Here is a 21,633-nt window from a genome sequence, read left to right on the forward strand (position 1 = left end):
CTTTAGTTTCTCGCTTTGACAGTTCTATACTATTATTAGCCTCATTTGTCTCTGCCGTGTGGGGAAACTTTAATGCCGAGATAAGCTGTGGACAAAGCTCCAGGTTATGTCGACACTTTATCTCATATTGAACTCTCGATTAAATACTATAACGATCAATGCTAAACTCTCTCAGTCTTGATACCCCTGGGAAGTGCGAGATGATCCAGTTTACCAGATCTCTTCAAATCTCGCAACCATCTCTTGGCACCCTCATACCCCATCTCCCGTATATCATCAAACTTTTCCATGTCAAACGTGCCAGTTTTACCCAAATCATGCAGCATATACAAACACTCCGGTGTATCCTGAATGGCCTTGATCTCGTTGGTGTTGGTTGAAAATGTTATAAGTTCAAGCAGTTGCAGCGAACCCCAGACATCTCCATCAGACCCCACAGCCCCATGCGGTGAATCTCTGTGTGGCTTTCGTGAACTCGTGCAAGGGAACATCATTTGCGCAAAATTCCACCATCCTGATACTGATTGACCAAGTGTTTGTGGTGGCGGCGCGCCAGCTGTGTTGGAGACATCGAAAGCTAGAACAATTTCAGCACCCAGTGACAAAGCTGGAAAGACAGGAACGTTGGCTGAGAAGCACCCATCAACAAGAATATCGCCCTCCCCCTCCACGGCAAACGGCGGGAAAATGGGCGGGATACTCATAGAGGCCCGAACCATCTGCCAAAGAGACCGGGCTTGGGGATACATAGTCTGACCTCGACCACCTTGACTCATATTCGTCGCATTGCAATAAAACGCCAATCGTAGATCACTGGAATCTAGGTCTTGGTCCATTGCTGAAGATACGTGGCTCGTAAACATGGTGCCTGATGTCCAAGCCAAGACGGGCATCGTGAAATCTAAAAGATATCTGTACCAACGCGACACCTTGCTGAAAGCCCTGGCAGCCTCTACCGTGCGATCGATAGACATGTGGCTTGAGTATAGAGCGCCAATGAAGGCACCCATGGAAGTACCGCCCACTATGTCAAATGGTATACCTTCTTCCTCGAGAGCTTGCAGGGTACCCAAGTGGGCGAATCCGCGAGCGCCACCTCCGCCAAACACAACGGCAATTGACCGTCCAGTTATGCGACGTGCCAGACGTTCAAAATCACGACAAGAGTCATTATTGGCGAGGCGGACTCTCTCAATATGGGACGTGGGAGTCGCAAGCCATGACCTTTCCTATATTCGATTAGTTTGTTTTCTACGAATCCCGTTAACCTATTAACTTACTTGTATGTATGGCTTGGTGATAGCTTGAGGGCAAACCTCGTCCTCCCCATCATCCACTAGGACAAGAACCTTCTGGGCGAGCGTTCCGTGTCGTTCAAGCTTCAATTCAACTCTGGTGATTCTTGGATCTGCATCGTCCATAGCCATGAGGATAATCAGATCAGCCTATAAGTACCTAGTCAGTATTTTTGCTCAACACCCATCAAGTGCGGAGCTTCTCACCGTTGATATACAGATATCGTTCCACGTCGAGTCAACCGAATTCTCTCCAACAAGTATAGATAAGTTCGAATTTTGCTCAACATGAGCTACGTAATCTTCCAAATACTTATTCCCAGCGTCAGTGAATACAGAATCACCTATAGCACTAATGACACTATGTGACTCGACAAACGATACACTTTCCTTGTCGTAAATGCCGAGCGCCACTAACGCAGAAGACAGAAGTGTTGCACACTTGGCAGCCGGGACTTCGACAGAGAGTGGGAACACAGCAATAGTCCGAAGACGATTAGGGTCTGATGGCATTGTATTCGGTTGGGCCTGGTCAGTTCGGGGTGGCTGGGCGATACTCCCCCAGAGCTTTGTTCCTAGATCGGGCGCGTAGTTGATGAGTTTCTGGTAAGCTGACTTTTGTAATTGCGCCATCTCAGACTTTCGGATAGCGTGAGCTGTTGATGGTCTTGGGTGGTTTGTGTGGAACTCGAGCACGCCAAAGGCATTCCCTGGACCGTACTCCTTGATGTGCATATCTCCAGCGGCTGTGCTCTCTTCACTGATGCGAATACGTCCTTTGACGACAAAGGAGATGCAATCACTGCCAAATGTTAGCCAGAATAGCTTCATTTGCTGCTTGGTACTATTTACCTGACGTCTCCCTTTTTGTAGATTTCTCCTCCAGCTTTGACCGTTGACCAGTCCAGCGCAAAGTCGATTAATGAAATCAAAGGGGGTAGAAGATCATGCATCTTGGCGGCCAGCACCACCAGCATCTGAGGACACAGCTCCGTCAGCCGCCGAAGGAAGGTTCTTGGTAACAAGCCAACTGTTGACTTTGTTACGGCTCTAAAGTCGAATTGGGATTTGTTGTTTTGGATTAAGCTGCTGTGACCGATCATGTCGCCGGGACTCAACTTCGACATTGGGACCTATACCCGTTAGCACGCCTCGTTGGAAAGCCGAATGTATAGTCACCTTAGCTGATTGTGTATTATTCGTATCCCCGTTACGCGCCTCCAAATTACCGTCTATCACGAGAAGAAGACCAGGATATCGCTCCCCATGATGTGCCAGATACTCTCCCTGACTAAGAGACAGAATTTCCATGTTGGCTTCGACGTCGTCCATGATGGCCTGATCTATCGGGTCACCAGTCCGCACATTAAGGCCTTTCGGATGCATAAGCATATTGATAATTCTTTTAGCAGCATGTACTCTTATCCGCCTGGTATCAGGTGTTCGTTCCTTGAATTGCGGGATACTTTGACGCTTGCGCTCTGTCTTGGAGAGGATGGACTGCGATTTGAACACGCCGAGGTTGCCATCGTCACTCGAGGTAACCGGGGGCTTCTCGGTAGTGATCATTAACTTCAGGTTTGGATTGCTGCGGCTTTTTGGGAGAGGGAGCTGGGAGTCGTTGTACAGGTCCGATCCTAGCATTGATTGGGGTCTTGAGGTGGACGCTATCGATAGGTTTGAAGGTGTGCGGCTTCTTGCTGGTTTTGCATCGTAGATAGGTGCAAAGGCATCATCGAGAGGGCTATAGGGAGAATCAGGGTTACCATCATCGTAACCAAAAAGCGAGGGTCCATTGTCATCGCCAAATGGATTGTCCTGAGTGGATCCGCTGTTGAGAGAAGTCATCTTCAGCTCGCAGTCCAGTACTTGACCTGTCAAGCCAAAATGCGTTTCAGAAACGGGAAATGTGACGAGGAATAACTTTTGCAGTAAAGCCTGAATCATCGGAGAGCGCATATCTTCAGGAATGTTGCGAGACTGGCGCAGATTTATTCTCCCAAGCTTTAAGTGTGTCGCTGCTTGGTACAAAACCCTTGCTTCTCCGAATCTCGGGTTTGTAGGTACATCGTGGTTCTCTTTGGAGAGGATGTCAAGCATTTGAGAGGTGGAGTTGAGACATGCGCCGCGTTTAAGGGACTTGGACACGGCTTGGCACTCTGATTGTAGAGATGAGTGGTTCGGTAGGGTGGAGATACTATCGGGGACTGTGACCGTGACTTCGCCATCGACGACGAAGATGAGAGCTGGCGATGGGTTACTCCATGGATCAAATTTTGTATCTATATATCGTCCGTGGTTAGTGACAGTTTATCTGAAGCAGCCGTGGGCATTTATACTCTTGCTAATGTCGAAGTAATCGACGTCATTGACAAGTCGCTCTAGGGCTAGATTCTCGACGAATCGAGTGCCTTCGTATAAGCGTACAAGACTGAAGAGATCGGAGTGGACGTTCCGTAAGCTGTCCATGTGTGCACTGTAATATTATTTGAGCAAATAGGAATAAATACGATCTTTCAGAGGAGAGAGGCTGTCATGTAACTGGGATGTTTTCTTACGAGTAGACAGCCAAGATCAAGTAGATTGTAAAGAATATGCAAAGTGGGCAATGTGATAAAGAAGTGCAACAAGGTGCAGATGACGTCGAATAAGAAAGTGAACAAGCTAATGTCCTCAACCGAAAATGGAAATAGGTAAGAACTAAGATATTAATCAAGATATTGCTAACCACTAATTTATTTAAAAATTATCATCCTATTTAAGTCAGATGCAGCGATGAATCTTACAGTAAGCGTCAACTGGGTCAGTAAGCACGTTAGCCATTCAAAGGTACTGGCTCTAGTGCTTGTTTAGGTCTCGCATATTAGTTGATTTGGCAACGTAGCGAGGCGCGACGATAAAAATGGGCTTCACTGCCACCTGGACTTACATCAGATCTTGGTCTGAGGTCTATGGGTCTAATATGATCGAAGTGGCTGGTGGAAGGTATGACATTACAATCAAGCTGTCTAAAGCAATATTCCGGACGGATAAAGCGATAAGTCAGGGTCCGGTTACTGTGCTGGCGGGCCGCCGCCCGTCGCCAGGCGACGATAACGACCTTCGATCCATCGTTAGACGACAACCTTCTATGCCAATTCCTCCCCATCATCACGATCGGGGGGCGGGGTCTGGCCAGTCGGCTAACAACTCTGGCGGCGGAAGCCTTCTGACGCCCAAGATGAAAATGGTCGATCCAGACATCACAGCGAAGCTGTGCAAAGCGGTGTTTTCGAGGTGGCAAGGTCCCAAAAGAAATACCCTGCGACGAACACATCGATTCCATCGATGGACAACCCACTCGATATATCACAAAGCGTCCGACAGGATGCGAAAGAGCCCCCAAGAGGCTCAACGTTCCCGGGGAGCGGGCCTTTTTGGTCTTGCATTTCTCGTCATCGTCATCTAGCACTTGTACCCGATTGATCAGTCTTATCTCTGCGTTGGTTGAGGTCGCAAGGGCCACGTCTACTGTCTCGTGATCTCTGCTCTGATTGCCGCACAGCTTTCGTCTGTTTGGTTTCGACCTCCAAATGCTCACGCTTGAGCGACGTAGGCGATGGTGTGAACGGGCGAAGAGGTGGGACGCATACGCCACCGAGTGGTTATCGCCACTAAAATTCCTGGATGTCTTTCCTGCGTCGTTTGCTTTTGGCCTTTCTCTGTTGATCTGAACATAATGACATTTATTCAAGGCCCAGGAGCGCGGCGCCATGGACCCAGGCCACTGTGTACCCGAAAAGGACCCATACTTCTATCAAGCCCTTTGGAAAATTGGAGTGAACATAAGGCGGCTTTCGTCTTCTTCGTCTTCTTCGTCTTCTTTCATCTCTTGCAACGAGTCACTTATCCATCAAAGTCATTACCCTACTCACCCTACAGTCATCACAACGCCCGTTGAACTGGATATATATTATAAGTGTTACCTTCTTGATGTAAAGACCCCTGCCGGTCAAACAGTACCACTCCCCGTTGAGAAAGGCAAGGCAACCCCCCGCATGCCCAAAGCAAACAAGAACAAGGCCAAGAGGTCCTGCCCTCTAGTCATTTTCGCTATAATGAACAGCCTGAGTTCTCGCACGCACCTTACCCTTGGTCATTAACCGCATCTCAATGTGCTGCTTCCTTCTCATATGCAGAACAGCCACCATTCTATGGATAGAGCGTCAGTATGTCTGGGTATAACGGATGAGAGGGACGTTTATTTTACTAGGGAGCTGGCGAGGGTAGGTAGCTGTGCCATTGATGTGGGAGGGGAGGGGGAGGTCTGGGGATTGGATTGTAAGTTAGCAGAGTGTCAACACGCTGGGATCACGTGCAAGGCTGCTTTCCCTCAATTAGATAGAGAATTCAAGGCTCGTTAAATCCTCTTTGGTATTTCGTCTCTCATCTTGCAGGGTGTTGTCTTGGCTTCCCATCGCCAAGCCAAGTCTCGACTGTCATCGGCACATGTTACAGGGATGAATTAAAGAGGTACGAGTTGATTCGATGGTTGCGAAAACCCATGCAAGGCACGATCTCGACAAATTGGCAATTCTAGCTGAAAAGAATTGCTTGGCTGCTTGTGAATTCCAGGGTCTCGAGTTGGAATCGTTTTACCGAGGAAGGAAGTGCCATGCGGCTGAGGCTTAGTTAGCCCAGTAGCTTGAAACATTGGCGTCCATTCTATCAATCGCAGTAATCAACAGACCATAGGGTATGTGCGGCGTTTATTAGGTCCTATCAACAGTTCAATTCACTAAACAAGCCCCGGATTATCTGGCTAGCAGTCATTGAATTGATGACTTGATCAGGAAGCTGTACTTTCTCGATACCAGGAAATCACCCCAACTGCCAAACAAAGGCTCGTCTGCCGAGACCAAAGCAGCAGAACCACGCCATCAATCCCGGCTGGTGACATGCTGTTGCAGATAAATACGCGCTGGAATGGAGCACAATTGACAGAAACGGCCAGTTCGCCTTCTTAGTCTTAGGGTTCAAAAATAAACAGCCTAACGAGTCTAGTCCAACGGTCATGAACTGACCGGCTAATTGCGTCTGTTGAGCTTCTAGCCGGTTAATATTCCCGACTGCTCGCAAGGCAGACCAACAGCCGGCCGGTGTGGCGTGGCGTTGCACAGCACTCCTTCAATCACACTACAGGCGAATAGCAGCAAAAGCCGACGCAGCTGAAATCTTACATGCATTAGACGGCAACAAAAGTGGCATAGATCCACAAGGCCCGTGGCATTGCCCGGAAGCTTGTCTGCAGATTGGCTGCCGCCGACAGGGACAAGGCATAGGGCTGTTGACTGATTACTTACCAATCCCGAGAGGGTATTCAGTTCGAATGAATCTCGCTTGTTTTTCTATTGACAGTTAGATGAAAAGATTTAATAGTTCTGAATGGGCGAAAGCTGAAAAGATATCTCCACTGCCCCATTGCGCTTTGTGGATAAGACACACTGTTGCGAAATTGGAAAGTAAGCGGCGATTTATTAACTAGGCTAGCAGGTCTCATCTTTTGCAGGGTTCACAATCCTACGGTCAGAAGCAATATGTAAGCTCAGATCAAGGAGGAGACAATGCGGGTCGAGTTCTGTCGGGTTCAACCGTTGCAGGATTCTGTATTAAATCCTGCCTTTTCTCCATTTCCTTGGCTTCTTCGAAGTGTCCCGCTCGACTCGATCCTCTACCGTTCGACATCGCCATGTCTCCACATCAAAAACAGTGGCTTATGCTGCCATGGCTGCTGCTAGCAGCTTGGGTTCAGCCCAGCTATAGCTCCGCTCTCTACGCCTACGCTACCGATCGAACTACCCAGGTCGGAATCCAAGATACTGCTACGGGCAAGATCTTTTACAGCAACTGCAATAGCGAGGATACGCCGATTTTCCCTCTCGATAAGCCGAATGTTCTCGATACCGAAAATACACCGCGCAATGGTACCGCGCTGGCAGGAGTCGGCTGGTGGGATAACACAAAGATCATTGTACGGGAGGATGTTTCTACAAACCAGAACTAGTCACTGACATACAACATAGGCATCTATTTTCTGGCAATCAGAGGACAGCGTCATCGTCAACGGATACTACGAATGCGACATGAAGTCGGGAACACTCAACAAAGTCGGCGAGTACACCATCTCATTGACCGCCGAGGTCGACACCGTCCACAAGGAATCAGGTCTTGCTGTTGACCTGCTTGGAGGCGGCGAAGATGACGGATATCGTGTCTTCTACCACAACGCCGACAAGCAAATTATGATGATGAAGTATACCGACAACACCAACTGGATCGATGGAGGCATCGTGTCGCAGGACACCGCAGAGGGAATCGCCATCGGTACTGTCTGGTACGACGACAAGAACGCCAAGAACATGACGGTGGCTTTCCCCAAGGGTAAAGATAACATTGAGACAAGTCGCACGCAAAAGAGTGGCAAGTGGAAGCTCGGTATGTACCTCTCCGTTACTCGCCTTCTAGTAATTAATTACTAACCCATCTTAGCTGCTTTCCCTCAAGAATTGGCAGGTAACTACACGAACAACACAGCCACGGCCAAGATCCGCTTGAGTTCCACCGAAGCCGACTACTCTCTACCCGGATGGAACTCGTCCATCAAGTCAATCGGTATGGCCACGGACCGATCAAAGACCCGAAGTCTCTTCTACATCGGCGATGACAACGTCCTCCGCGAAGCCATCGCTATCCAAAACGACTGGCAAATCACACCCAACCGATCCGAGAGCACCTGGCCTCTGGCCGACGACCCCAGTTCCGATATAGCAGTTGCGTACCAGCAAAGCAGAGGCATGACGTGGATCTACTACTGGTCCAACGGAACTATTATCCAGGCACACAAGAACATTTCCAACGAATGGGAGGAGTACACAGTGTTGCCACAAACACTGCCCAAGAACGAGACTGGATCGGGCAACAAGGACGATTCAGGAGACGACGACTCCAAGCCTGCCGAGACTGGAGGTTTAACCACGGGTGCCAAGGCTGGACTCGGTGTTGGCGTCGCCGCTGGTGTCATTGCTGTCGGTGCTTTGGCCTGGTTCTTTATGAAGCAACGAAACAAGCACGCTCCTGTTGCTCAGACTGAAGAGACATATATCCCCGAAGCAGCCGGCACTCCAATCACGTCTCCTCCTCCAATGCATGAGAAAGATACATACAAGGCTGGTGATGTGACGTCGCCGTCGGAGTTGAATGGTGACGGTCGGCCTGCCGAGTTAGAAAACCCTCAGGTATTTTACGAATTGCCAGGAAACCATACAAGATAGTCGATACAATTTTCAGCGTCGGAGTATACGATAAAGCACTTTAATATATGACATTTATTTCCCATATGCAAAAGCCCGACGGTTTCTCTACAGTGATGAGTGATCACGAGGCGCCATACATGAACGGCCTTATCTTGGATCGACATGTTTCACCAACGCAGCGACTTCCAGCTAACATTCCAATAGACATCGAGCAAGCCCGCTATATCTGCGTCATTTTAACAGGAGTATATACGATTCAATGAATTATGTCTAACAACTAAACACTCTGCATCTTCATGATCATACACCGCACCAGGATCGCCATACGATTTGACAATTTGCTTATGCTGGGCAAAGGTCCAAATATCTCACCTTCTCATTCCAAGCGCCCGACCAGCGGACTGATAAGACAACTTAGACATTGATGAACTGCAATCCAAGACCAGCGAAAAGGGCCATGGCGGGAATAGCCGTCGCTTTAGCACCAGATGTTGTCTGAGCTGTCTCGGATGTCTTGCTAGAGTCGCCTGTCGTGGTAGCAGCACCTGTCTCATTGGATTCGCCCTTTTCGTTGGTCTTTTCACTAGCTGACTCGTTTGTCTTGGTCGGTGCTTCAATTGCAGTACTATCATCGCATTAGACCAACGCTTCCATGCTTCGCTCCAACGTCAATGACTTACCTCTCATCAGCATCGGCGTCACTCTCCTTATCAGAGCCACCATCACTTCCAGAACCGCCATCGTCTCCGGAATCATTTCCCTTCTCGCCGATCCCGCCAGCCTTTATAGCCTCCTTGGAACACTGCTCGGCATATGTATCACTGCTCACAAACTCCTGCGCACCATCACATAGCTCTTTGAAGAACATGAGACAGTACCCGTAGTAGGTGGCACTTGCATTGGCAGGCTCATTGAGAGTTGGATCGCAAGATGAGAGGCAGGACACAAAGTTGGCGCTGCCGTCACCTGCGCACATACATGTTGCGTAGGAACGTGTCTTGTAGTCTCCTGGACAGCTCTCATAGGTTTGATCCAGACATGTGTCGCATGAATCTGTAGAGTAGGCACCAAAGACGGGATTCGATGCGAGGGCAGTTGAGGAGAGGAGAAGAGCAAGAATAATTGATCGGGCCATCTTGGATTTGACTGGTGTAATATTTCGTGTTAGATATAACAAGATGAGTAAAGTGCTTGGCAGTGAGTTCAAGTGCATGCATACAATGGCTTCTTATATCACAACAATACCCTCCAGTGGCTTTCAGCTGGACTTTTCAACTCTCGCTATACAAAGACTCTCATTCGTCGACCCCTGGAAATATCAATCACGAGTTCTTCAGCCGCTGTTACAAACCAACGTCTCCCTAACAGTCCCGCGCGGTCTAGACCCAGAGGTAGCGCCACCAGCTGAACAATAAAAAGTCTCCATCCACCAGTGACACCTTTTGACACTGAAAGAAGCAATTGTGGCTTAATGTACCCCTGAATTATTGCATTTTTGGCGGTGGCTTTTGTTAGGCTAAGGGGTTTGGGCGCGTAGGGGATGTTGTCACATTTAGCCTTGGAGGGCTGATTCGAGACACTAAATGTGTGGTCCTGTGAATAAGGATAGAGAACAGAATAGAGTTTAAGCTTTCTTTTATTGTTAAATGGACGCGCTATTGGCACTAAACTAACAAACGATGCAACAGCACTGGTGATAATATCCAAGCCACATCCAAGTGTCTTTTTCAGAGCGCATAGCATTATTCCGACTACTCTGAAGCGCTGGCTTCCCTTGCGCTAACACGTCGCTTCGGAACAAGTTCAACGGTAGAGTCCCTCAAGCGCGATGTAAGGTTTCCGGGATACCAGATATAAAAAGCCATCATGACAAGAAACATAAGAACAGAGTCAAACACAAAGGTTGGCCACTCTTTCTGCTGAAGATAGCCTTCCTTATCCATGACAAACTCGACAACTCTGAAGACATTCCTCACAAGAATAAGAGCCGAAGTAACATACAGCATGTTGAGATATGCTTCCCAGCGTATCTCGACAGGAGTGTGAGACTGTCTCAAATGGACTCTGAATCGTCGGTGAAATACCACACAACAGACCACAAATGCGAGGAAGAGTATAACTTGTGCAATGAGGCCGACAATGACGATGATCTTGCCGGCGTTGGCGAGTTTCTGATTGGCTAGCAAGCCACCGCCATTGCCTTGGATATTGAACGTGATGAAATCTCCAATGACAAAAAGTCGAGTTGTTTTTCGGACAGAGATAAGAGAACAATCTTCTCCGCCTACAGCTCTGACGATGCGAGAGTATACCATGTATAATGTCGCGGCGAAGAAGACTGGCGGAAGGAGAAGGAAGAGGGATTGCATGATGTATATCGGGAGGGAGTTGGTTGCGTTCCAAGCGAGAGCTCGAAAGACATATCCAAGTACTTCACCTACAAGCTTGTGAGTATGGAAGGAGAATAGTGAGATGTTGGGCACTTACAAACTCCACCGATAAAAAAAGGTATACAGAACCGGTGTTTGCCTTTAAACATGCGCCATCCTTGTGCTGAAGTAATGACAAGAAAAAAGATTGTAAACGCAATGGCACCTGGGAGACTTGGTAGATATTCCCAGAGGTAATAGTCGCCTCTGAATGGTTTGAGTACCGCCATCTTGATTGCGGAAAGTGGCACGAAATAGTTGAGTCTTGAATAAGGAGGGAGTAGGTTGAACGAGTACGTTCTCAGCTGAAGAAACACGACATAATCACAGCTTTTTAAAGTCTTCAAATAATAGTCCGCAGCTACTTTATGACTTATCTACCTGCAACTCTACTTTGCTGACACGCGTGTTGCGTATGCAAGATTCCTCATCCAAAATAGGTTCAACTCCAGGTTAGCAATTTTGTCTTTGGTGATAAGACACGAGAGGTGGGTCTTGAAGTAGAACACGCGTGTTAGCTAAGCAGACTACAGGGTTGAGAACAGCGATCTTACTGTAAGTAGTCTAGTTCAGGCTGAGACAGACAGGGTGACGCGCTGATCACTTCTGTTTAGAAGCTAGTGTCACCACATGCTGACATCCCGACATCCTTGAGTCTTGTTGATTTCTTGACGATGTGCTCTCCTGACCCTGAACACATCTGTTCTATACAAACGAAAATTGACGGATAAAGCCCAGTGTATTAGTTGGAGACTTGATAAGCTCAAATTATACCTCGGACAGTCTGAACGGTCATTTCTTGTTGGTATAGAGTATGCTTCGACGGAGCCATAAAAAGTCAAAGAAAGGATGTCTCCAGTGGTGAGTAATTGGAATTGAGGACCATCAGGTGATATCCCTTGCTAATAATAGATAATTAGCAAGCGACGCCATGTCAAGGTACGTGGAGAAAGCAACATGTTGTGTAATGACTAACACGCGTGTCTCATAGTGCGACGAAGGACGACCAGCATGCCTCTTGTGTACCATGACAGGCCGAGACTGCAGCTTCACATTAGAAGAAGGAACATCATCAGCGTCGGATATATCCTCTAGAGAAAGCTTATTCGCCTCGATCGGCCACAATACAGAGACTACCACGTCAGCGACTCCACCAGATAGCCATGGCATTTCCTTCGGCAAAGTGGTTAACATGGAACATATGGAACTCTTTGTGCATCTCGTCACAACCAGGGATCTTTTCAGCCTAGGTGATAATGTTGATGATTATCAGTCCACCTTTGAAATCTGTCTCAAAGAAAGTGTCAAGGCACCTTATCTTCTACATCAAATGTTGGCGTTTTCTGCACGTCATTTAGCGGCGATACATCCGGACCGTACATCACACTACCTTGAACAAGCTGTCAGTTTGCAGACAAGAGCTGTATCTTTGTTCAATGAGACAAGCAGGGAAGTCGATTCTTCAAATTGTGTCGCCATCCTTCTCTTTTCTGTTACACTCGGTCATCACTTATTAGCTGATGCACTGGCTTATCGTGGACCAGATGGATTAGATGGGTTTCTGGCTCACTATGTACAATGCGTGGACTTGAACCGAGGTATATACAACGTCGTCGTCTCTGCTTGGCCTTTGCTCGCCGATTCTGAGCTGGAACCCGTCTTATCATGGAGTAAGACAGAGTCAGCGAAAGAGCCCAGAGGGACCGAATGCTTGCCCATTATCAAACTGATAACAGAGTCTAAATCTCTCACAGAGGACGAAAAGAAAGCATGCCAAGTTGCAATTAACTTCCTTCAACTTGGCTTCGACGCGATAGCTTCCGAGGAAAAGGGCTCTCGGTATCGTATGATCTTCCAATGGACAATGTTGGCGTCTCCAGATTTTACGACGCTTTTATCAGCAAGGAAGCCAGAAGCTCTGATTCTGTTGAGTTATTATGCATTGCTGCTACATTATGGAAGGAAATTGTGGCAGATTAGAGACACGGGGATGCACCTAATGGGTTTCATTACTGATAATCTTCCATCAGAATGGCATTTCTGGCTCGATTATCCCCGCAGTATATTATCCCTCGAGATACTGTAGGTAGAGTGTATTTAGGATATGAGAGAAATTGGTCGCTAGAAGTATAAGAAATGAGATTATTGGGTCAACTTATGCTATTTGGACTATACCCTTTGGGCTATTTATTTTTATACACTGAGACTTGAGAGATTAAATTTTCTGTTAACCAGGACATTATTTACCTCAATATTGAGCAAGTCTGAAGGCGAGTCTGATATGCTGAGGATGGATAATGAAGCTTCATTATTGGTAGGCTCGGATTCCCAAGCTTTTCATTGGTCAGCACTCACGATATCGGTTCAGACCCAACAGAGATTGAGCCAAATGACCCGGATCTACCATGAATTGAATCCTTCGGGTTCGTAGTTGCTTAAGTCCGGAGTGAATTGCATGTCCACACCATATTTATGCTTAAACGCCAAGATCTGAGGATGTATTTAAAGACGACTTGGTTCCCGCTGGTAGGCGTCGTTCTCACACGAACTATCAGTCGGCCATCAAGTACACAATCTTGTTATTCGATATCTAAAGCCATAGCCACAATGTCTGACCACAAGACTTACTCCTTCAATCCCGCCCAAGACATTACTTCTCTTGATGGCAAAGTCATCCTCATCACTGGCGCCAACACAGGCCTCGGAAAAGCTACAGCCCTCGAGCTTGCCACGCACAATCCAGCCCATATCTACATCACCGCCAGAAACTCTACCAAGGGTAACGTCGCCTTAGAAGAAGTCAAAGGCGTGGCATCCGAGGGAACTCAAGTTTCACTTTTAGAGTTGGACCTGTCCAGCTTCGACAGCATCAAAGCTGCGGCCAAAGACTTTCTAGACCGCGAAGCCAGACTTGATGTCCTCTTGCTCAACGCTGGTGTCATGGGCGCACCTCCCGTCTTGACCAAAGATGGCTACGAAATGCACATGGGCACCAATCATCTCGGCCACGCTCTACTCTTGAAACTGCTCACCCCAGTGCTTGACAAAACACCTGATGCCCGAGTAGTCCATCTCTCCTCTGCTGGCTTTCGCCACGTCGGACCCAATGGTATCGAATTCGACACCCTCAAATCAGCTCCTAGTCCCACACCACTCCCCCTTCGATACGCACAGAGCAAACTAGCCTGTCTTCTCTACGCACGTGAAGCCGCAAAGCGCTACAATTTTACCAACATTGCTATCAATCCAGGCGAAGTTCAGACCGAGCTATTCTCCCGCGAGGCTGGAGACGAAATGATGAAACACCTTCAGGAGAATGTTGTACCCAAAATGGCCGGCCCTATCTCGGAAGGGGTAAAGAATCATCTGTGGGCAGCTACATCGACAGAGATCAAGAATGGGGAGTTTTATGAACCTGTTGGAAAGACTGGAGGTCTTGAAGGTGCTGGGTTGGATGAAGAGATGGCGAACAAACTTTGGGATTGGACTGAGGAGCAGTTGGAGGGTCAGGTTCTGTAAATATCCCTCGCCGTACAAATGTATGGAGATTACAAGGCCCTTGTTCATCAGATATCATGCCCAAGGCGTCAGAGTACAAAAGCGTAAAGCCTAAGAAGATTGATAGGTAGCATAACGCAGCCTACTGGCTTTGTTCTTTATGCCTTAAGCGGCCATAGTTCACGATAGCATGAGGCTGAGTTACTCGTATCGGTCAAAACGCTTTTATTCTGTAACTGAATAATGATTGTCCGGTTTCGAGTAGCAATAATGATAATGCAATCCCAAACCTAAGTATCTAATGATAACATCATCGGTTATTTCTCACGGAGTCTCGGCAATTGCCATGCGTCCCTACGGCCATGCGTGCCTGACCCCACACAGACAATTTTGCCAACCCTGGCCGAATCTCTACCCCTGGGTGGCCATAAGCAAAAAAAGGACGAGCAGAAGAAGTGTCATCATCCACCAGGCCTCTCATGATGTCGTCTCTCGCCAGGCCTCTAAAGATGTCGTCTGCCAACGACGGCCACTTATATGCATGCTTCTCCAAACCTTTGCGAGGTGTCCAAGATACCTTGCAATTTTCGGACAGCCTAAGAACCCACAACCCGGGGATGTCGGGCTGTCGATTCCAAATGATGTATACGGTAATCTCCTTGTCAATGTCCTGAAAGCAGGTCGGAAGATGCGGGCCTTTTTCCAACAAATCTGCCGAAAATGCAAATTTTGTGATGTCGCAAAATGCGATAATAGGCAGTGGCTGTGATGGTGGTTCCGACTGTGGAGGTGTCTCTGACGGTGATGGCTTATCCGGCTGTGTTGCCGTATCAGACTGTGTTGACGTGCCAGACTGTGCTGCCGTGTCAGACTGTGTTGCTGTGCCAGACTGTGTTGCCGTGTCAGACTGTGTTGCTGTGTCAGACTGTATTTCCGTGTCAGACTGTGCTGCCGTATCAGACTGTGCTGCCGTGCCAGACTGTGCTGCCGTGTCAGACTGTGTTGCTGTGCCAGACTGTGCTGCTGTGTCCGAAGGGGATGACGATGGTGATGTCTCCAAATATGACGGTGTCTCGAACTGTGGTAGTGTGTCTGGAGGGCGTGGTGTTATCGACGGTGAACTTGGGTGTAAATCTGCATATTGATCTAGCTGCGCTTGCATGAAAGCCTGGTCGAAAGATTCATCGAAGGTAGCAATCATGTTCATGGGGATGTAAAGGGTGTCGTCCTTTCTCATGCGACGTTCAAAGAAGCAGACCCTGCCCCCTCTCACTTGCGAAGTGAGCCGCTGCTCTCTTACCCACTCCATGGCTATTCTGTATACCTCTGCACTGACAAAGAGGGGAGCCCATGGGAGCCGAACGTAGAATTGCCTGTAGTCGAAGTAGACGCAATATTGAAGCGTTGGTAGTATTAACCCACTTTTCCAGCCTTTGGGTCTGTTGTGAGGGTCGCGGGCGTTGGTATGGTCATAACAACATATTCGTGGTTCCTAAAATGATGAAGACAATGCATAGTTCCATATCCTCTTTCGATTATCCTCGGATAGTTCATTAAATTGATGGAAACTCATCGTGATGAAGCGAATGACTGCAAAAGTGTGATAGTAATGTGTGGTGCTGTTGATGTTTCGTCCTGCTGGCCTGTGGGTAAGGCAGTGGAAGAAGATGACCACTTGGTTGCTTACTAAGTCAGCTTGGTCATGACTGCAACTTCCTTCACTTGCTTCCTCCTCCAGCGCCTCAGGGCATCAGAAAATTAGTCGCTAGAAGCATAAGAGACGAAATTAGTAGATCAGCTTATGCTACTTAGGCTATACTCTTTAGGCTATTTATTTTTGTGTAACCTAACTTAGGAGGTCAACTTTTCTGCTACCCATTACTAGTTGCGCTCGTTCAGCGGTCAAAGCTTCTGTTACGCACCAGCGCCTTCTGATAAACAGAGATTGCCCACTGTCTATTGATGATTGTCCACCAAGGTTGGTGCCTCCCCTTCGCTACTCCCTTGCATGCATCCTGTGATTAACCATGACGTGCAACAGACCATCTCAAGATGAGTGAGTCTGAGAAAGAGCAAAACACCGTCACACCAAACCATGACGCGGTCTCCAAAATCGTACCTGAGACATCAAAAGTCGCAGACGAGCACGCCAAGTATCTGTTAGCAGAAGACAATAGAGTATGTGTGCGTTTGTTCTGCCATCATTTCAATAAACTTGGTCTTCAAAGCACATATCGACATGCATGGAACGGGCAAGAAACCGTCGACATCTACAAAGCGTACCCCGAACAATGCAGGATGGTTTTTATGGATCTCGCTATGCCTGTCATGGGTGGTCTGCAAGCTTCCCTCCGTATCAGAGAGCATGAAAAAGAACACAACCTCGAGCCGGCGATCATTGTGGGACTTGTTGTTGGTGACATGAGGAGCGAGACGGATAGATTGATCAACGAGTTTGGAATGGATACTGTTTTGAAGAAGCCGGCAAAATTGGAAACCTTGCGTCAGTTTTTACAAGACTGGCCTATTTAGGTACAAAAATACTATGCCGCAGGGGCAAGATTGTTAGATTGTTGTGCTGTCTATCTGTATTTTGTTATTTGTTGTTGATGTTTGTATGCTTCCTGCAACTTTTTTTCACTAAGAAGGATAACTCGCCAGCACATGCTTCCTGCAAAGCTGATTGCCTTTGCATAAGGTATCAGCTCATCTAAGAAACATTCTGAAGGTCAGACAGATCCATAAGAGACCCTGCTGTCTCTAGCCTAGATAGAAACATGAAATGTCTTTCCTTATATCTTCTTCTATGTTACATACTCTATCAAATCGGCTGGAACCATTGAGTCTCCATCAGCCGAGTCAAGATCAAGACAGCCCCACCTCGACACATGATGGACGTAGCTTCGCAGACGATTGATCATTTCTCGCCGTGCTTGTTTTGATCTTAGGCCTCGTATAAATGTCTGCTATCAAGCGTGGTTGGGGGATGGAAGATGGATTGCAGGACGACCAAAATCACCAAGAGTGAGTCACAGAGGCTCAAACACCAATATTTCTGGAATTTATTTACAGCCAGATTTCTGCCAGGACAATTCAGGCTCATGAACTCGCATCTTCATACCTTGTTGCTGGTGGAATAAGTTTACTCTTCCACCAATGCACCTCGCCAGAGACATTTCCACCAAAGCACGAACCAGAATGTCGCTCCGAATCTTGCCATCAATATATTTCCCCCTACTCCTACTTCGTGCCTGGAGCACAGGCTGCAAGCCTAGGCGACTCTGCTATGATTCACTGTTGCCCTTATCGCAGCTGTCTGGCACTGCGGGGAGATCGTGCATCTTGTTGCCTAAGAGCTCGGCACGAACAAAGTAGACACGCTTTGTTTATTTTCTTTTCATTCACGCAAGCTTCTTCTTGCCTCATCTTTCAATGTTCATCGATCCACCTTCAATCCTCCAACATGGCTGAATCCTCCATGGACGAGTTGATTTACTCTCTATCATTATTGAGTATATCGGAAGAGACTCAGGAAGAGCAACATGAATTTCGTCACGAAGTGCGTCATGAAATAATGCCTAACCTTTTGTCAAGACATTTCTGACTCTTCCCCCAGGAAAATACGCACGATGACAATAACGAGGCATCCTCCATTGAGGCGACCAAGATCGAGCAAGCTATCAAGATTGAGCCAGCGCCAAAATCCTCGATGTACCCCGCCCTTCATGAATACGTTGTCCGGGCTCTCGGCAAGAAGCTCAAGTACTCATTCCGGGATCACAATACTAAGGTCGACATAAAGCGCCAGTCCGATACCACTGTTATCGGAAAGTTTGAGTGTCGTAGGCCCAACGGCCATCGGCACAAGTGGAACAGCAATTGCATTGCCATTACTATCCGCGAGTATAGGGATAGGTCCTACAATGTCCTCGTGTACCACCAGCGTTGCTCGAAATGCTTGAGACCGACCCGTGCAGAAGTCGACAAACTTTTATACGCGGAGAGAGTGGCGTTCTATCTCAAGAGATGGAACGGTGTCAAAGCCAAGCGGGTTGAACGTCATGTGTCTCCCAATGGAGATCATATGGAGAAATTATGCCAGGGTTGCAAGGAAGGGCATTGCACGAAGAGGAAGTCGCGTCTAAGAATCTGAGTAATGAGTCAAGATTGCTTGCCGCGGTAACCGGAGAGTTTGAAAGCAGGGCCAGGATGGGGAGAGTTATAAGAGCCGAAGTATATCTGGGTGTTTCATGTAACTCTAATCATATGAACTACAATTGATTGTACCAACTCTTGTAGGAATCTTCACCCTGATAGAGTGTGCTTTAGAAGCAGATAGGAAACAAGTTGACCGCTACCGATGACAAGATGAAGTTGGTTGCAAGCGCCCCCGAAGCTCGTCCATATAAATATGAAGATAATGGCTATTGGTTGCATTAATCTGCGTGCATGGCGTTTGGGCCAGCTTGGGGGTGCGGTTCAACCACGCTGCAGAGAAAAGCGCATATGGTGCCATTGCTGCACATGATCTCGTCAATCCTGATTTGTTCCTGCGCCCTATTTTTCCCATGCCCCATCATTCATTTATAAGAACAAAATGTATATAGAGGAATAAAAATAGGAAATGAAACTGTACAGTAATTTTGTCGATGATGGACATTTCTAAAGTCCGATGATATCGGGAATGTCAAAAGTGGGGTCATGTCGGAAGATAGAAAAGCCCGAGATGACCGCTCAACTCAACCTGTCAGCCCAACAAACACATTCCATCAACGCCTTTCTTATACACTCACAAAGTCGTTAAACCCTCAGCGCATCTCTCGGGGTTAAAAAGCACCCGAACTATCTCGTCATGTCTACATCCATGCAGGATACACCCAAGCCCAAACCGCATCGAATACTGGCATGTGTTCTCTGCCAGCAACGAAAGGTCAAATGTGACCGCACCTTTCCTTGTTCCACTTGCGTCAAGCATGGTACACAATGTGTACCGGCTACCCAGCCAAGGTCCCGAAGGCGGCGCTTCCCTGAACGAGAGCTACTGGACCGGCTAAGGAGATACGAGGCGTTGATGAAGCAGAACAACGTCAAGTTTGATCCTCTTCATGATGACAACAACAGTACAGCAAAGAGTTCTCCCAATGACTATTATTCCGACGACGAACAGAAAGACGATGGTGGTTCACAGGATAGGTCCGAGGCTGTATCCGAAGTCAAGTAAGTCTTGATCATGTCATATCAAAACCCTATTCTAATTATTCCGCAGAAGCATTTGGCAAGCCATGCGTCAAGGGGTAAACAATCTAACCACCACAAGACTAGAGTGTCTGCTGACATATTTTAGTATCGAGATCCCAACGATGCTTTCTACGAAAACGTCTTCAGCCACGCCCAAGATCAAATGACAGTCAGCGACCAAGACATGCTGTTCGGCTCACGACAGTCAGCAGTTGAGCTACACACTCTTCATCCAGACCCGGCGCATCTATTCCGGCTGTGGCAGATATACCTCGACAACGTCAACCCGCTCATGAAAGTTACACACACCCCAACTCTTCAAGCTCGTATCGTTGAAGCTGCGTCTAATCTGAAAGAGATATCTCCTACACTGGAAGCATTGATGTTCAGCATATACTGCATGGCCATCCTCAGTCTGTCGCAAGAAGAATGTGTGACTATGTTCAAACAACCCAAGGAGCAGCTCTCCACGCGATATTATTTCGGGTGTCAGCAAGCATTATCCAACTGCAATTTCCTACGAACTGACAATCGCGATTGTTTGACTGCATTGTTCCTCTACCTGGTGAGTGCTTTTCTACCATTTCTGGAACTTGACTGACCACTACTAGGTGTCCGTCCGCTCAGCCAGCCATCCGAAATCCGTCTCTTCCATGCTAGCTGTAGCCGTCCGCATCGCCGAACGCATGGGCATTCAAAGTGAAGCAAAAAATGCCCGGTGCAGCATTCTCGAAGCAGAACTGCGGAGGAGACTCTGGTGGTCTCTCGTCCTATTCGACTCTCGTTTCAGTGCTCTGGGTGATCACAAACCCACGACTCTTGTCCCAAGTTGGGACTGCGCCTTGCCCACGAACGTCAGCGACTCGGAATTGCGAGAAGAGACAAAGGCTCCGCCAAAGGTCCAGGATCAAGCTACAGAGGCTATCTTTGCTATTGTGAGAGGCGAGATCGGTGAATTCTACCGCAACAGCCCTTTTTACCTGGCCTTTACGAACCCCGTCATGAAACCTTTGGCCAAGAAGCTACCGCCCGGCGGTGATGTTACTCTGGAGAAGATGATCGAAGACAAGTACCTTCGATTCTGCGATCCGGATAATCGCGTTCATTACATGACCATGTGGACTGCGCGATCAAACATTATGAATTGTCGCCTGATGAACGACTACCTCACCTATCTCGACACTTCCACACAATACACATCGGATCGACAAGAGGCCGCCGTTTCGTGCGCCCTTCACTGGCTAGAATGCGATACGAAAATAGCAGGCTCGCCACTAACAAAGAACTTCCGCTGGTTTCTCCAACTTCACTTCCCGTTTCCGGCGTATATCCGTGTTATCCAGCACCTGAAAGGGCAGCCGTTTTCTGATCAGACGGAGAGAGCGTGGAAGGTCATGCATGACAACTACTCTGTTAGAGCAACGCCAGATGCACATATACCCGCTCCTGCTTTCAGACCATTCACCAATATCGTCTTGTACGCGTGGGAGACTGTCAAGAAGGCCCATGAAGAGGCTGGAAAGCAGATAACCACGCCCGATATTGTGGACTTTATTAACGAAAAGGTTGCGGATATGTCTTTGGAGACAGATGATCAGAAGAAGGAGCAATCTCAGGGTGCGATGGATATGGACGATATGTCTATGCAGATGCCAATGGGATTTGGAGATCCTAGTATGCTTTTTGGTATGAGTGAGCAGGGCTTTGGAGATATGACAGGGCCTACTATGGCGGATCCGTCGTCATTGACTATGGATTTATCTCAGCTGAATTGGGGATCAATGAGTTGGGAGCCAGGAGTCAATGGGAATTGGTAGTGGATGGATATCCAATGTGCCTTGGGTAGTACAGTAGCCTCCCTGTAATTTATAGATATTCGCA

At 47.8% G+C, this 21,633-nt stretch overlaps 10 protein-coding genes across 10 annotated transcripts, besides 1 other annotated feature; 6 read left to right on the forward strand and 4 right to left on the reverse strand.

The window, feature by feature from the left end:
- Nucleotides 1-161: 161 nt before the first annotated feature.
- FPSE_06954 (uncharacterized protein) lies at nucleotides 162-3,764 on the reverse strand (the record flags this gene model as incomplete). The annotated part of the gene is made up of 6 exons (XM_009260072.1): nucleotides 162-1,229; nucleotides 1,281-1,445; nucleotides 1,503-2,097; nucleotides 2,148-2,428; nucleotides 2,475-3,577; nucleotides 3,635-3,764. 6 exons carry the CDS (start codon nucleotides 3,762-3,764, stop codon nucleotides 162-164), a joined length of 3,342 nt encoding a protein of 1,113 aa, XP_009258347.1.
- Nucleotides 3,765-7,023: 3,259 nt separating this feature from the next.
- FPSE_06955 (uncharacterized protein) lies at nucleotides 7,024-8,605 on the forward strand (the record flags this gene model as incomplete). Its single annotated transcript, XM_009260073.1, has 3 exons — nucleotides 7,024-7,305; nucleotides 7,358-7,769; nucleotides 7,824-8,605. The coding sequence occupies 3 exons, from the start codon at nucleotides 7,024-7,026 to the stop codon at nucleotides 8,603-8,605; spliced, it is 1,476 nt and encodes a 491-aa protein (XP_009258348.1).
- Nucleotides 8,606-9,001: 396 nt separating this feature from the next.
- Nucleotides 9,002-9,722, reverse strand: FPSE_06956 (uncharacterized protein; the record flags this gene model as incomplete). Its single annotated transcript, XM_009260074.1, has 2 exons — nucleotides 9,002-9,212; nucleotides 9,268-9,722. The coding sequence occupies 2 exons, from the start codon at nucleotides 9,720-9,722 to the stop codon at nucleotides 9,002-9,004; spliced, it is 666 nt and encodes a 221-aa protein (XP_009258349.1).
- Nucleotides 9,723-10,338: 616 nt separating this feature from the next.
- Nucleotides 10,339-11,246, reverse strand: FPSE_06957 (uncharacterized protein; the record flags this gene model as incomplete). Its single annotated transcript, XM_009260075.1, has 2 exons — nucleotides 10,339-11,024; nucleotides 11,075-11,246. The coding sequence occupies 2 exons, from the start codon at nucleotides 11,244-11,246 to the stop codon at nucleotides 10,339-10,341; spliced, it is 858 nt and encodes a 285-aa protein (XP_009258350.1).
- Nucleotides 11,247-11,865: 619 nt separating this feature from the next.
- Nucleotides 11,866-13,102, forward strand: FPSE_06958 (uncharacterized protein; the record flags this gene model as incomplete). The annotated part of the gene is made up of 3 exons (XM_009260076.1): nucleotides 11,866-11,877; nucleotides 11,929-11,955; nucleotides 12,008-13,102. The coding sequence occupies 3 exons, from the start codon at nucleotides 11,866-11,868 to the stop codon at nucleotides 13,100-13,102; spliced, it is 1,134 nt and encodes a 377-aa protein (XP_009258351.1).
- Nucleotides 13,103-13,623: 521 nt separating this feature from the next.
- Nucleotides 13,624-14,535, forward strand: FPSE_06959 (uncharacterized protein; the record flags this gene model as incomplete). The annotated part of the gene is made up of 1 exon (XM_009260077.1): nucleotides 13,624-14,535. One exon carries the CDS (start codon nucleotides 13,624-13,626, stop codon nucleotides 14,533-14,535), a length of 912 nt encoding a protein of 303 aa, XP_009258352.1.
- A 289-nt stretch (nucleotides 14,536-14,824) lies between these two features.
- On the reverse strand, nucleotides 14,825-15,823 carry FPSE_06960 (uncharacterized protein; the record flags this gene model as incomplete). The annotated part of the gene is made up of 1 exon (XM_009260078.1): nucleotides 14,825-15,823. The coding sequence occupies one exon, from the start codon at nucleotides 15,821-15,823 to the stop codon at nucleotides 14,825-14,827; it is 999 nt and encodes a 332-aa protein (XP_009258353.1).
- Nucleotides 15,368-15,537: a microsatellite.
- A 743-nt stretch (nucleotides 15,824-16,566) lies between the features above and the next one.
- RRR1 lies at nucleotides 16,567-17,046 on the forward strand (the record flags this gene model as incomplete). Its single annotated transcript, XM_009260079.1, has 1 exon — nucleotides 16,567-17,046. One exon carries the CDS (start codon nucleotides 16,567-16,569, stop codon nucleotides 17,044-17,046), a length of 480 nt encoding a protein of 159 aa, XP_009258354.1.
- Nucleotides 17,047-17,977: 931 nt separating this feature from the next.
- On the forward strand, nucleotides 17,978-18,667 carry FPSE_06962 (uncharacterized protein; the record flags this gene model as incomplete). Its single annotated transcript, XM_009260080.1, has 2 exons — nucleotides 17,978-18,073; nucleotides 18,131-18,667. 2 exons carry the CDS (start codon nucleotides 17,978-17,980, stop codon nucleotides 18,665-18,667), a joined length of 633 nt encoding a protein of 210 aa, XP_009258355.1.
- Nucleotides 18,668-19,366: 699 nt separating this feature from the next.
- FPSE_06963 (uncharacterized protein) lies at nucleotides 19,367-21,569 on the forward strand (the record flags this gene model as incomplete). Its single annotated transcript, XM_009260081.1, has 4 exons — nucleotides 19,367-19,731; nucleotides 19,781-19,808; nucleotides 19,859-20,317; nucleotides 20,364-21,569. The coding sequence occupies 4 exons, from the start codon at nucleotides 19,367-19,369 to the stop codon at nucleotides 21,567-21,569; spliced, it is 2,058 nt and encodes a 685-aa protein (XP_009258356.1).
- Nucleotides 21,570-21,633: the final 64 nt, after the last annotated feature.

Source organism: Fusarium pseudograminearum, chromosome 1, assembly GCF_000303195.2.
Source record: "Fusarium pseudograminearum CS3096 chromosome 1, whole genome shotgun sequence".
NCBI lineage: Eukaryota > Fungi > Ascomycota > Sordariomycetes > Hypocreales > Nectriaceae > Fusarium > Fusarium pseudograminearum.